The sequence below is a fragment of the Trachypithecus francoisi genome, unplaced genomic scaffold (assembly GCF_009764315.1).
Source record: "Trachypithecus francoisi isolate TF-2019V2 unplaced genomic scaffold, Tfra_2.0 Lachesis_group18, whole genome shotgun sequence".
Classification (NCBI taxonomy): domain Eukaryota; kingdom Metazoa; phylum Chordata; class Mammalia; order Primates; family Cercopithecidae; genus Trachypithecus; species Trachypithecus francoisi.
This window is the reverse complement of record NW_022681463.1, coordinates 68053909-68066395: the sequence shown is the minus strand read 5'-3', so window position 1 is coordinate 68066395 and position 12487 is coordinate 68053909. Positions and strand designations below refer to the sequence as shown.

The 12487-nt window shown below is 37.7% G+C and overlaps 1 protein-coding gene and 1 long non-coding RNA gene across 7 annotated transcripts in view; one reads left to right on the top strand and one right to left on the bottom strand.

Annotated features, from left to right (window-relative positions):
- LOC117063251 overlaps window positions 1-12487 on the bottom strand; it is a 109427-nt gene that overhangs the window by 37257 nt on the left and 59683 nt on the right. The gene's annotated exons all lie outside the window — the stretch shown is intronic.
- The window catches only part of FNDC3A (fibronectin type III domain containing 3A), a 218972-nt gene that overhangs the window by 189721 nt on the left and 16764 nt on the right, over window positions 1-12487 (top strand). For all 4 annotated transcript variants that reach the window (XM_033176880.1, XM_033176881.1, XM_033176882.1 and 1 more), the window contains 5 exons: window positions 5353-5491; window positions 6500-6568; window positions 7463-7581; window positions 9895-10000; window positions 10088-10263. In XM_033176880.1, coding sequence (XP_033032771.1) covers window positions 5353-5491; window positions 6500-6568; window positions 7463-7581; window positions 9895-10000; window positions 10088-10263 — 609 coding nt within the window. The remainder of the gene's footprint in view (window positions 1-5352; window positions 5492-6499; window positions 6569-7462; window positions 7582-9894; window positions 10001-10087; window positions 10264-12487) is intronic.

The following is a 12487-nucleotide window of genomic DNA, read 5'->3' as shown; positions in this document are numbered from 1 at the left end:
GTTCTACTGTAAGCCAATCAAATTTCTATTTAGGCCAGGCATGGTGGCTCACGCCTGTAATCCCAACTACTTGGGAGTCTGAGGCACAAGAACTGCTTGAACCTGGGAGGCAAAGTTTGCAGTCAGCCAAGATTATGCCACTGCACTCTAGACTGGGTGATATATAGCAAGACTCTGTCTCAAAAAAAAAAAAAAAAAAAAATTTTTTTTTTCTATGTAAAAGCTGCCAGGCATGGTAGCTCACACTTGTAATAATCCCAACACTTTTGGAGGCTGAGAAGGGAGGATCATTTGAGCCCAGGATTTCAAGGCTATAGTGAGCTATGATTGTGTCACTGCACTCCAGCCTAGGCAGCAGAGCAAGACCTCATCTCTTAATAATATTAACTAATTAATTAAACTGTGTTTCACTATGGTAGTCACTGTCAAATTTCAGGGGAGGGAGAAGTATACAGTCAGAATCTCCAAGGAGACAGTAGGCTGTTGCACAAAATTCTCCCAGATAATGAGGTTGGAGATGGGAAAACAATGTTTCTGAAAGCCACCTCTTTACACAGCACTGGATAAAAGGAAGAGGGCTATATTCTGGCTTATTAAGATGTAGAGCAATAGTTATCAAAGTGGTCAGCAGGCCATTTTATCAGTATTGCCTGAGAACTTGTTAGAAATGTAAATTCTCTGGCCCCTCCCCTCTCCACCTCCATCTACTAAATCAGAAATTTGGGGGGCAGAGGCCTAGCAATCTGTTGTGATATACTTCCAAGTAATTCTGATCCTTGCCAAAATTTGGAAACAACTGATCTAGAGGAGGAAAAAAAAACAGGAAGTAGAAAATGATGCTTGTATGAAGTTCTAGGAGCTCAGACACTTATTTTAAATCTGCCATGTGCGGGGAACCCAGCTTAAGGGCATTTTGAATCGTTAAATCCTATTGTTGTGTCTCTGTCTTCCTTTTCTAGCTAGATATTGTGGACTCTTTCAAACAGTTATATCAAAATAAAATCTTAATATTTTAGAGAGATCTTAGAACACTGAAGAGAGATCTTAGAAAACTTTGAGAAAAACTATAAAAAATTAAAATATTTTAAAAATATTTAAAATACAATCCAGGAAGTAATGACTAAGTAGCATGTTATTATTCTGAAGAAACAATAAGAATATGATTAACGTAAAATGAGCTACTAATATGACCAAGTTTACCAAATACTAGAGCTCCATGTTCTACACTGAGGACAATTCTGGGATAATCAAAATACTAAAACAAGATTAGAACAGTGAAAAAATGTAAATGATAAAAATGAAAATAAAATTTTATTTATTTATTTATTTGTTTATTTTGAAACGGGGGCTCACACCATCACCCAGGCTGGAGTGCATTAGCACAATCATAGTTCACTGCAGCCTCAAACTCCTGAGCTCAAGGGATCCTCCCACCTTAGCCTCCTGAGTAAGCTGGGACCACAGGCATGAGCCACCACACCTGGCTAGAGAGAGAAAGAGAGAGAGAGAGTGTGTGTGCGTGCGTTTGTGTGTGTGTGTGTGTGTGTAGATAGTCTTGTATGTTGCCCAGGATGGTGTTGAACTCCTGGACTCAATCAATCCTCCCACCTCTGCCTCCCAAAGCCCTAGGATTACAGGCATGAGCCACCACGCCCAGCCAAAAATAAAATTTTAAAGCACAACAAAGCAATCAGAATTCTTTAAAATTATTTAAAATTAAGAGTTATAAGCAATTCTAATTTCATCGAATGGTTCACTGAAGGCTGGGCTAAGACCTGGTGTCTAAAATTTTTTTTTAAACGATCAAAAGCTTCATAGCTGAGTGGCCAGTCCTAGAACCCTAGGCCACTAGAAAACTGATGCCTTGTTTCCTGAATTTCCTGTGAAAGTTTTTCAAGTAGCAAGCCTTCTGGGATTTTTTTTTTTCTTTTTTTATTTCCAGTCCCCACTTTGGATGTAGCAAGGCTTCTAAAGGTCAAGGTCTGGGCATCTTGAGCTAACTAAGAACCTTTAGATACTTTCACTTTTAGCTTATTCCTTTTTGTTTGAGGTCTTTTTATAGGTAAAGAGAAATCAAAACAGCTTGTATCTGACTCCATTAACTACTTTTATGTTCCATCCTTGAAATTCATTTATGTCAGCATCTGTTACAGTACATAGTATGTAGTCATGTTTTCTTCCTCTCATCTTGTCTGGTGTCATTTTATGATCTATCTTTTCTGCCCTAAGTGTGCCCTAGTTAAGTCCTTAGGTCTTCTTGGTGTATCCCTCTCTTGCTTGGATATACCATCTTTTTGCCTTATATCATCCGCCATTTCTGTCTTGAAGAATACTAAGTCTCCAAACATGTTCTGTATATAACTGCTTTCAGGCTCTTTTCTTACCTTCCAATCCAGGTTCTCTTCTATACCTAGATTAATCTTTCTGAAAAACAGCTTTCCCCCTAAGAAACAATTTCCTTAGTTTGATATAAGGTTCTTTATATTTCTGTCCAGTTTTTAAAATTTACTACCTTCCAGTCCATACTTGAACCACCTACCTCACCGGATTAACTACTGATCTCTCCCTGAGCAGAGCTCACTGTTTACTATTCACTTGTGCTCTTACGTGCAGGGCTTTCTGTTTTTTTCTCTTACCCAAGCTTCCCCTTTGATTGCTATTGCTCAGGAAGACGCCTTAATACTTCCATTTTCCTTTCAAAGCCTTCCTGAACCATTTTAGGCCTTAGTAATCTTTTTTCTCCTGCCCAATTCTTTTGATACACATATTGCTTATCTTCCGCATGAAGATTCTAAACTCCTCGAAGATAAGATCTGATCACACAGGGTTCCTAGCACAGTGCTCCTTATGTGATAGGCACTAAATGAAAATTTTGATTAAAATTTGGGTGGAGGGAGATTATCTTGTTGACTTTATACCTTTAATTACCCTTATGACTAGAAGGTGCTTTACAGTAAAAGGAGACAATGTTGAAATATAGAGCCTTAAAAACATAACTAAATGAATCTTTATAGTTTTTAGGAAGACTGTTCTTCTGGTTAAAAGGTTTAAGTAGATTCTGTGCACAATACTGAGAAGTGTTTCAAACCCATTTGTAGTCTCATTTGTAAAGAAGTAGAATGAGAAAACATCCTGAAAATCCATGTGACTGTGAGAGGACTGAGGAAGCCTGAGCAAAACTGAACATTTGGACTAAACTTTACTGAGTTCTGATGGGCTCTATGAATTATTTGGGGTCGTAGATTTATTCATATCCTTGTGTATGGTGTTATATAGCATCATAGTCCCCATCTATGAGTCATTCATTCAACCAGTAGTTGAGCATCTACTCTCTGCTAAGCACTGTTCTAAACACTAATACTACAACAGATATTCTGATGAGGGGAATGGACAATAAATAAGGAAACAAATAGATTGTGTAAAGTGCAATGCAGGTTAATTAAAATAGAATGGGGTAAGAGAGAATGAGTAGTTAAGGAAGTCTTCTTGGAAATGGCATTTAAACAGATCTGAGTAACAAGGAAGTAGCATGTCAAAATCAGAAGAACATTCTGCTAGCACAAAGACCCTGCAGTGGAGTTTCAAGAGGTAGTTAAGGATGAAATCACACAGGGCCTTGTAGGCGTGGTGTGGAATTTAGATTTTATTTTGAGTAAGATGGAAAGCCATTAGAGGGTTCTGAGCTGAGCAGTGATAAAGTCTCTCTGGCTGCAGTGTAGAAAGTAGGTGGGGATCAAGGGCAGGAATGTACACTGGGAAACTAGGTAGTGGTATAATTACAGTCACTCAGGAAAGATAGGAGAAAGGAGGCTTTCATTAACGTGGTTGTAATTGTAAAGAATAGTGTAGTGGAGGTATATAGTGAGAGATTTGATGCGGTTTAGAGAAGAATAAAGGATGTCTCCTTTTTGTAAGGTCAGCCAAGAGAAAGAATAGACCCAAAGTCAGGTGAGTAAGTGTATTGAACCTGCCGGCTGCTCCACTGCAGACAGAGGAGGAAGCCCTGAGCTTACAAAATGAGGGGTTTATATTGGGGAGAGAGACCCTGGGGTTGTTTGTTGGTTAACTTTGCCATATATCACCTTGTGACGTTTGTGGTAGAGGCTAAATGAAGGAACTTACAGGTGGGTGTAGGTAAAGTTTGTGCTTCCCACGACCTCCCCTTGTGTAGTCCCAATGGCTTGTAATTGGGATTTGCTTATCACAGCAAGGCCTGATAGGTGAAGTCTGCTGGCTTCACTGTGGTGCCTAGATAAGGGCTTAGAAATGTAAAGGGGCTCAGAGGGAAAGGTGGGCCGCACAGAGAGGAGTTGCAGAGCATAAGGGGGAGGGGTGGGCAGCATGGAGAGGTTTGTGGGGAGTGTCAGCAGTACAAAGTAGCACAAAGCTTTTTTGGGGCGGTTTGTCTCTAACACTTTTGACTTGAGCAACTAGGTAGACGGGCAGAGCTTTTTACTGTGGGGAGAGAAAAAGAGGGGCAGGTTTAGAGAAGAAAAAATCATGGTTTGGTATTGGACTTGAAGATCTTTAAGTTCAGTAGAGGAGAAAATGTAACAATACAGGTAGAGTTAAATGTCTATAATAGAATAATACCTAGACTGGAATTATATTTCTCTATTGCTTTATAAAAAATTATCCCAAAATTTAGCATCTTGAAAAAACAAACTTACAGTTTCTGTGGGTCAGGAATTGAGAACCAGCTTAACTGGGTAATTCTAATGCAGGGTCTCTATGAGGTTGTAATCAAGATGTCACCTGGGATTGCAGTCATCTCAAGGCTCTCCTGGGACTGGAGTCTGCTTTCAAGTTCACTCACATGGTTGTCTCCAGGAATCCTCAGTTCCTCACCACATGAATTTTTCCATAGGGAAGTTACACACACTGTCATTTCTGCTGTATTCTGTTTGTTTGAGTGATTAAGTATAACACGCACACAAGGGAAGGGGGATTAAACTTCACCTTTTGAAGAAAGGAGATTCAAAGAATGTATGGACCTCTTTCTAAACCCACAAAGAATATTAAAAGAAGAAACAAAGCAAGCCTAAAGCCTAAAGCCCATCAAGAATCACCAGATTATAGCTTGTTCCTTTGATTCTTATTTAGTATCAGAATGTTAGGTTTTACACTTGTATTCCCCGGATTGTCTCTAAAAAGGGAAGTACAGTTTCATAATCTTCATACATGCCAAGTATCTATTGGAGTCAAGCAGTTCTCAAAGAACAAACCATTCCAAGCTAAAAAAATGTATTTTATCATTTGGTTGAAGCTGTTTGTCTCCTATCACTTTGTTCATTAAGCCAGTATCATTAGGTATCAAATGCATTATTTTATGTCTTTGTGTTCTCATCACAGGTTATTGCTTACAACTCAGAAGGTAAAAGTAATCCAAGTGAAGTAGTAGAATTTACTACTTGCCCTGATAAACCAGGCATACCTGTAAAGCCTTCAGTGAAAGGAAAGATACATTCACACAGTTTTAAAATAACTTGGGGTAAGATATTGTGCATGTTTATACATTATTACTTTTGTGTTTGATTAAAATAATTTGAATATGAAGATAATTTTTAAGATATTTGAGTAAATTTGTTATCTCAAGACAGTCCAAAAAGAAATGTGAGAGTCATTCATTGGGTATATTTTTTATGGGAAACCTTATACTCATGCATGGTAGATTAAGATATTATAAAGAGCAACTTGGGATCCACTGTAAGATAATGAGCAGGGGTAGCACTGTGTGAAATGAAAGATTACTGAACTTGCAGCTAAAGTCACCTGGGTCATCTGGCTCTCATGAGAAATGAAAACCATTCATTTAAAACAAACATTTATCGACCACCTACCTACATACCTAATGGAAAAACAAAGATCCCATAAACTTGACCCTTGCCTGAAAAATTCAGACCAATAAAAATGCTTCAGTGATATTCAAAAATTTCAAACAACCTTAACATCTAAAGTAAATGGAGGCTGGGCATGGTGGCTCACACCTGTAATCCCAACACTTTGGGAGGCCGAGGCAGGCAGATCACCTGAGGTCAGGAGTTTGAGACCAGCCTGGCCAACATGGTGAAATCCCGTCTCTACTAAAAGTATAAAAATTAGCTGGGCATGGCGGCACATGCCTGTAGTCCCAGCTACTCAGGAGGCTGAGGAAGGAGAATCACTTGAACCCAGGAAGCAGAGGTTGCAGTGAGTCAAGATCATTACCATTGCACTGCAGCCTGGGTGACAGAGTGAGACTCCATCTAAAAAAATAAAAATAAAGTAAGTGGAATATCATGCAGCCATTAAAAATTGTTATAGAGAGCCCTATTTTAAATATGGTAAATTAAGTGAAAGCAGATGACAACAGCATGGAGTAATTGGGTACTGGTATTAAGTCATTGCAGGTGATTTTTTTTTTTTTTAAACCTAGTTTCGTATTCTGTTTATTAGGTTTTTTTTATCATTTTTATGTTGTTTTGTACTTTGCTTAATACTACTTTGCTTCTTTGAATAGATCCACCAAAAGACAATGGCGGAGCAGCCATCAATAAATATGTGGTGGAGATGGCAGAAGGTTCTAACGGTATGAATGGATATTAAACACTGATAGATTTATTCCAGCCAGTCTCTTTCTATTCTTTATGGCTTTACATTTTATGTTATATCTTGTCTTTCTTCCTGCTTTTCATAAGGCACTGTAAAAAGATGTTTACTTCACTTTGGGCTGTCCTGGATTTTTTTTTCTTTGTAGCAGTTAGGATTTTGCCTGTTATGATCCACTTTAAATTGTGATTTCCAGAAATACAGTGAATCAAATGTAAGAGTGCTGTACACCTGTATCATTGCATTTACATGTTCTTTTTGTTCTCATTTGTTTACATTACTCAGCCTCTATACACCTAGACCAAGTCTTTAGATACTATGAATCTTCTGAAGGTTAGTTTATTCAGTTAGATTTATATACAGATAGAGAAGCATTAACTTCTAAAATTTAACTCACACCATACTAGTTTTAGTAGTAAGTTTTATGACTAGTGAACTTTATTCTTGAATCGCACATTTAGCAGTGTTTATTTCTATGAAATGACCTATTTCCTGCCCAAAAAAAAGGATGTCTTTTAATTAGGACTAGACTTCCTCTGATACTGGTTTTTTATACTCTTTGTGTGCTATAACATTATTACTGGACCAGTAAACACATTTAAAATGCTTAATTAAAAGTAAATTATCAATCTAGGCCAAAGTCTGTACAGAATTACAGAGATATTTCACTTCCATGAAGCCATGCAGACTTGTCTAGGAAGTTGCACACATAAAGAAAATTAGATCATTTCCAGGAAACCGAAACAAGCCTAAATTGTTTCTGACAAATTACATAAATACTTACTTTGTGAAGCTAGGATACCTGATGTGTCCATGATACCAAAACGTTAAACATTACCTAGTATCTGATTGAACACAATTCCTCACCTTACAGGAAACAAATGGGAAATGATATACAGTGGCGCTACCAGGGAACATCTTTGTGATCGACTGAATCCAGGCTGTTTCTATCGTTTACGAGTTTACTGCATCAGTGATGGAGGACAGAGTGCGGTAATACTTATATGTAGATTCTTTTGTGTAGTTGTTAAGTTTGGCTAAATGGGGTAGGGTCACCAGGTGCCACTTCAAATATTGAAACATATCCACAAATGGAGCAAAGTAACTTCTATAACCTGTTTGGTTAATTTGATAGTGACCAAAATATTCTAATGTACTTAGCTCACAGTAAGTATTCAGTGTATGTCTATTGTCCGGTTGATATTCAGCTTTGGAAAAACAAATACATGAAAACATTGGAGAAAATTTTATAAAGATAAATTTGAGAATGATGCTTAATAACCATACTAAGCAGAAATAGAAATAAAATTATAGACTGATTTACTGCTTCATAAATTATGTGTGTGAGGACACATCATAAAATAGTATCTACTTATTTAAATCTACTTTCTAATATTTACTTATTTCAAAAAAGTTGGCCATTTTTTTTTATTATAGACTCAATAATCAAAATGAACTTGAAAGTGTACCATTGATATAAAGACATAATGTTCTAGGGACGTATGTTTATTAATAAGAGTGATTTTTTTTTTTTTTGAAACGGAGTCTCACTCTGTCGCCCAGGCTGGAGTGCAGTGGCACGATCGGGGCTCACTGCAACCTCTGCCTCCTGGGTTCAAGAATTCTCCTGCTTCAGCTTCCCGAGTAGCTGGGACTACAGGTGCCCACCACCACACCTGGCTAACTGTTGTATTTTTAGTAGAGACAGGGTTTTACCATGTTGGCCAGGCTGGCCTTGAACTCCTAATCTCTTGATCCACTGGCCTTGGCCTCCCACAGTGCTGGGATTACAGGCATAAGCCACCATACCTGGCAAGTGATTTTTTTTTTTTTTTTTAATGAATTAAACCAAGAATGCTTTCTTGGATCATTCATAATGGCTGTTTTTGTTTTTGTTTTTTCAAAATGGAATTTAATGCAATGAAAGTATTCTTTTTTAAAAATGAAATATAGGCATTTTGTTGAAAATGAAACTAATGTGAAACTGAGTGTGAGTCCTGCCCAGCTGGCTTGTGTTCCAATTGCTTCATTTTATCCAGTAAGAAAATCTCCCTGGATTTAAGAAAAGCAACCACACATACACATGCACAAAATCCTGTTCTACTATAGCATTTTACAGCATTTTTGTATAGGATAGCTTTCTGATAAAAAGATTCATATTTTGTGTTTAAAAAGAATGTTAAATACGAACCTTAATATGTTGCACATAAGGAATATGGCACTGAGTTTGTGTCATTGTTTTGTTTTTTGTTGTTGTTGTTGTTTTGTTTGTTTTTGAGATGGAGTCTGGCTCTGTCGCCCAGGCTGGAGTGCAGTGGCACCATCTCGGCTCACTGCAAGCTCTGCCTCTTGGGTTCACGCCATTCTCCTGCCTCAGCCTCCTGAGTAGCTGGGACTACAGGAGCCCGCCACCACGCCCGGCTATTTTTTTGTATTTTTAGTAGAGACTGGGTTTCACCGTTTTAGCCAGGATGGTCTCAATCTTCTGACCCTGTGATTCACCCGCCTCAGCCTCCCAAAGTGCTGGGATTACAGGCGTGAGCCACTACGCCCGGCCCAGTGTGGCATTGTTTTTAACAGAGTGTCTTTGAAAATAAAGGCTTTTACAAATATAAATATAGCATAGAAACTAAAAGCAATATCAAATACCTAGAAAGATGCCGAATACCTGGAAAAGCTTACCTGATTTCAGAATTATTTTTAGGTGGAAAGGATAAAGGAAAGATAATTTTTTAATGTATAAGTTAAGCCTGGTGCAGTGATGAATGTGTATAGTCTCAGCTACTCTGGATGTGGGAGGATTGCTTGAGCCCAAGAATTTGAGGCTGTAATCATACCTGTGAATAGCCACTGCACTCCAGCCTGGGCAACACACCAAGACCCCACCTCTAAAACTCAATCAATCAATCAGCTTATACAGTATATTAATACATCCCTCCTTAGAAGAGATTTATGGATCCCTTTGGAGAAGATAAAAAATATTGCCCATTAAATTGTGTTGGAAGTTGTTTTTTTCTTTAGTTATGGAAGGAAAAGGAAAGGAAGGGTTCATTGAAGTTCGTTTTCAGTAACTTGCTTTGTATATAGCACTTGCACAGTACATGTCTTTGTCTATGAAAATTTTGAGTTTTTATTTAATTGGGTTTTGATTTTTTTTCAGAACTTTATTCCTTTTTCATTGACAATCAAGTACAATTTCAAATTATCAGTGCAATATTTATGTTTATATTATTTTTCCTTACCAAAAGCAATCTGATTATTTGGTTTTGGGGCATTTTTGTTTTCTTTTTGCTTTTGTTTTGGCAGGTCTCTGAATCTTTACTTGTGCAGACTCCAGCTGTGCCTCCTGGCCCATGCCTCCCTCCCAGATTACAGGGTAGACCCAAAGCAAAAGAAATACAGTTACGATGGGGTAATTTCCATTTTGGTAATACATTATTATTAAGTTAGAACAGAAAGTATTCGTCTTGTTAAATTGCATCAATCTTTCCACCTTTAGGACCCCCTCTGGTTGACGGTGGATCACCCATTTCCTGTTACAGTGTGGAAATGTCTCCTATAGAAAAAGAAGAACCTAGAGAAGTTTACCAAGGTTCTGAAGTAGAATGTACAGTGAACAGCCTTCTTCCTGGAAAGACATACAGCTTCAGACTGCGTGCAGCTAACAAAATGGGGGTAAGAAGGCTGTGCTGGTAGAATTATAATCACAATGGTGATACATGTTTCATTTTAACATATATCATCATATCCATTATTTGGCCATTTAGCTTTTATGTGACTCCAAATTTTACAATTTTTTAATAAGCATACATTGATAAATACAAGAGAAGTTAGTATGTTCCACAACTTAATTTTTATGAAATCTCAGTATTTTTAGATCTCACTTACAGTCTGTGACACTTTGGACTTCAACTGGGCTAGAGTTTACCTTTTAGGCAGTGTTAATAGAGTTTACTTAATCAATTTAAAAGTTGAAGTAAAATCATAAGTACTGAAGTTTTTTGAGGCTGATTGAAGTTTTTGAGGTTTTTGAGTTTTTTGAGGCTGATTGAAGTTTTTTGAGGCTGAAGTAGCATTTACTTTCAGTTGGCAACTAATTATGATGTTTTGCCCAAGTGAAAAAAAACTTACGCTTTAAACTATTCTGGTTTTGTATGTATTTAATATATAACTCCAAAAAGTGGACAAAGTAGGTAATATCTCCATTTCACAACTAAGGAAACTGGGGTTCAGGAAAGCTAAATATTTTGTCCATAGTCGTACACACTAATAAGTGATAGAGGTAAGCTGCAAACCTGAGTTTGCCAGACTCCAGAGCCAAAGCTCTTTCCACTCAGCTATGACACCTCTCATCTCTCTGCAATAAAGCAGGTTCTCTAAGGACAAAGCAGTAATTTCCTATATCAACTAAATAACGATTTCTTTGAACTATTCTATAATTAAAATTTTATAGAATTAAATTGACAGTTCTCTCATACCCATTATTTTGGTGAACTGTACTATATTTCATATCCTGTTGTCCAAAAGGGTTCAGTATTTACATCTGTAAACTTACTTTTAAATTTATTACTGTTTGGTTTTTTGAAACAGGGTCAGTGTGGAGTGCAGTAGTATGATCTTGGCTCTCTGCAACCTCTGCCTCCTGGGCTCAGGTGACCCTCCTACCTCAGCCTCCCGAGTAGCTGGGACCACTGGTGCACACCACCACACCTGGATAATTTTTTCATATTTTTAGTAGAGAGGGGGTTTTGTCATGTTGCCCAAGTTGGTCTCAAACTCCTGGGCTCAAGAGATCCACCCACCTCGGCCTCCCAAAGTTGTGGGATTACAGGCATGAGCCACTGTGCCCGGCCTAAATTTCTTATATGTCAAGTTTATATACTTAGGCAGCTCTTACACAAGTCATTCCTTTCTGTAAGAAGCCATCTTGTCAGCCTCACAAGGTTACAGTGCGCTAAGATCACATCTTTAATACTTACGTCTTAATTTATATTTTCAGGTTTGTGATAATTTGTCAAAATCACCTTAAGTAAATATTTACTTTCCATATTCCCAAAGAATATATATTTTAGACTTTTCTAAAGCTATTCCAGATTTTAAGATAAAATTTATGCCTACCAGAGAGTACTGATAAATAATGTACTATAAATAACACTGTTTACAGTTTTATTTTAAATAAAAGCCATTCAGCATGCTAGAATGGTGAAGCTTTATATCATTATTTTGTTGTTGTTGACATGAATTAACCTTGCTCAAAAAAGGGAGGCAAAAAAAATTACATTTGTCATGAAAAACTTTTTTAAATCCCTATAGGACTTGAGGAACCAGAATCATTACTTCAGTTCTTATAAATAGTTGTGCTAAACCTCAAATTTCTATCATTTAGTGGCCCTTTCCATGCTCCCCATGAACTAAACTGAATTATTTGTGTGGCTGATATGTTGTATTAGGTTGCCTTATAACATGTATAACAGTACTCTTTATTTGTAGATACCTTTGTATGTATGTGTGTGTATAGACAGACAGACAGACTGCTTTTTTTGAGACAGGGTCTCTGTCACCCCGGCTGGAGTGCAATGGTATGATCATGGCTCACTCAACCTCCCAGTTGAGTGGGACCTCAACCTCCCAGGCTTAAGCGATCCTCCTGCCTCAAGCCTCCTGAGTAGCAGGGACTATAGGTGCACACCACCACACCAGGCTTATTTTTTACTTTTTTGTAGAGATGGGGGTCCCCTTATGTTTCTCAGGTTGGTCTCAAACTCTTGGGCTCAAGTGATTCCCCCACCTTGGCCTCCCAAAGTGGTAGGATTACAGGCATGAGCCTCTGCACCTGACCTTTTGTATATACTTATTATTGTGAATCATTTACTGCCATTAGCAGTCTGTAAGTCTATCC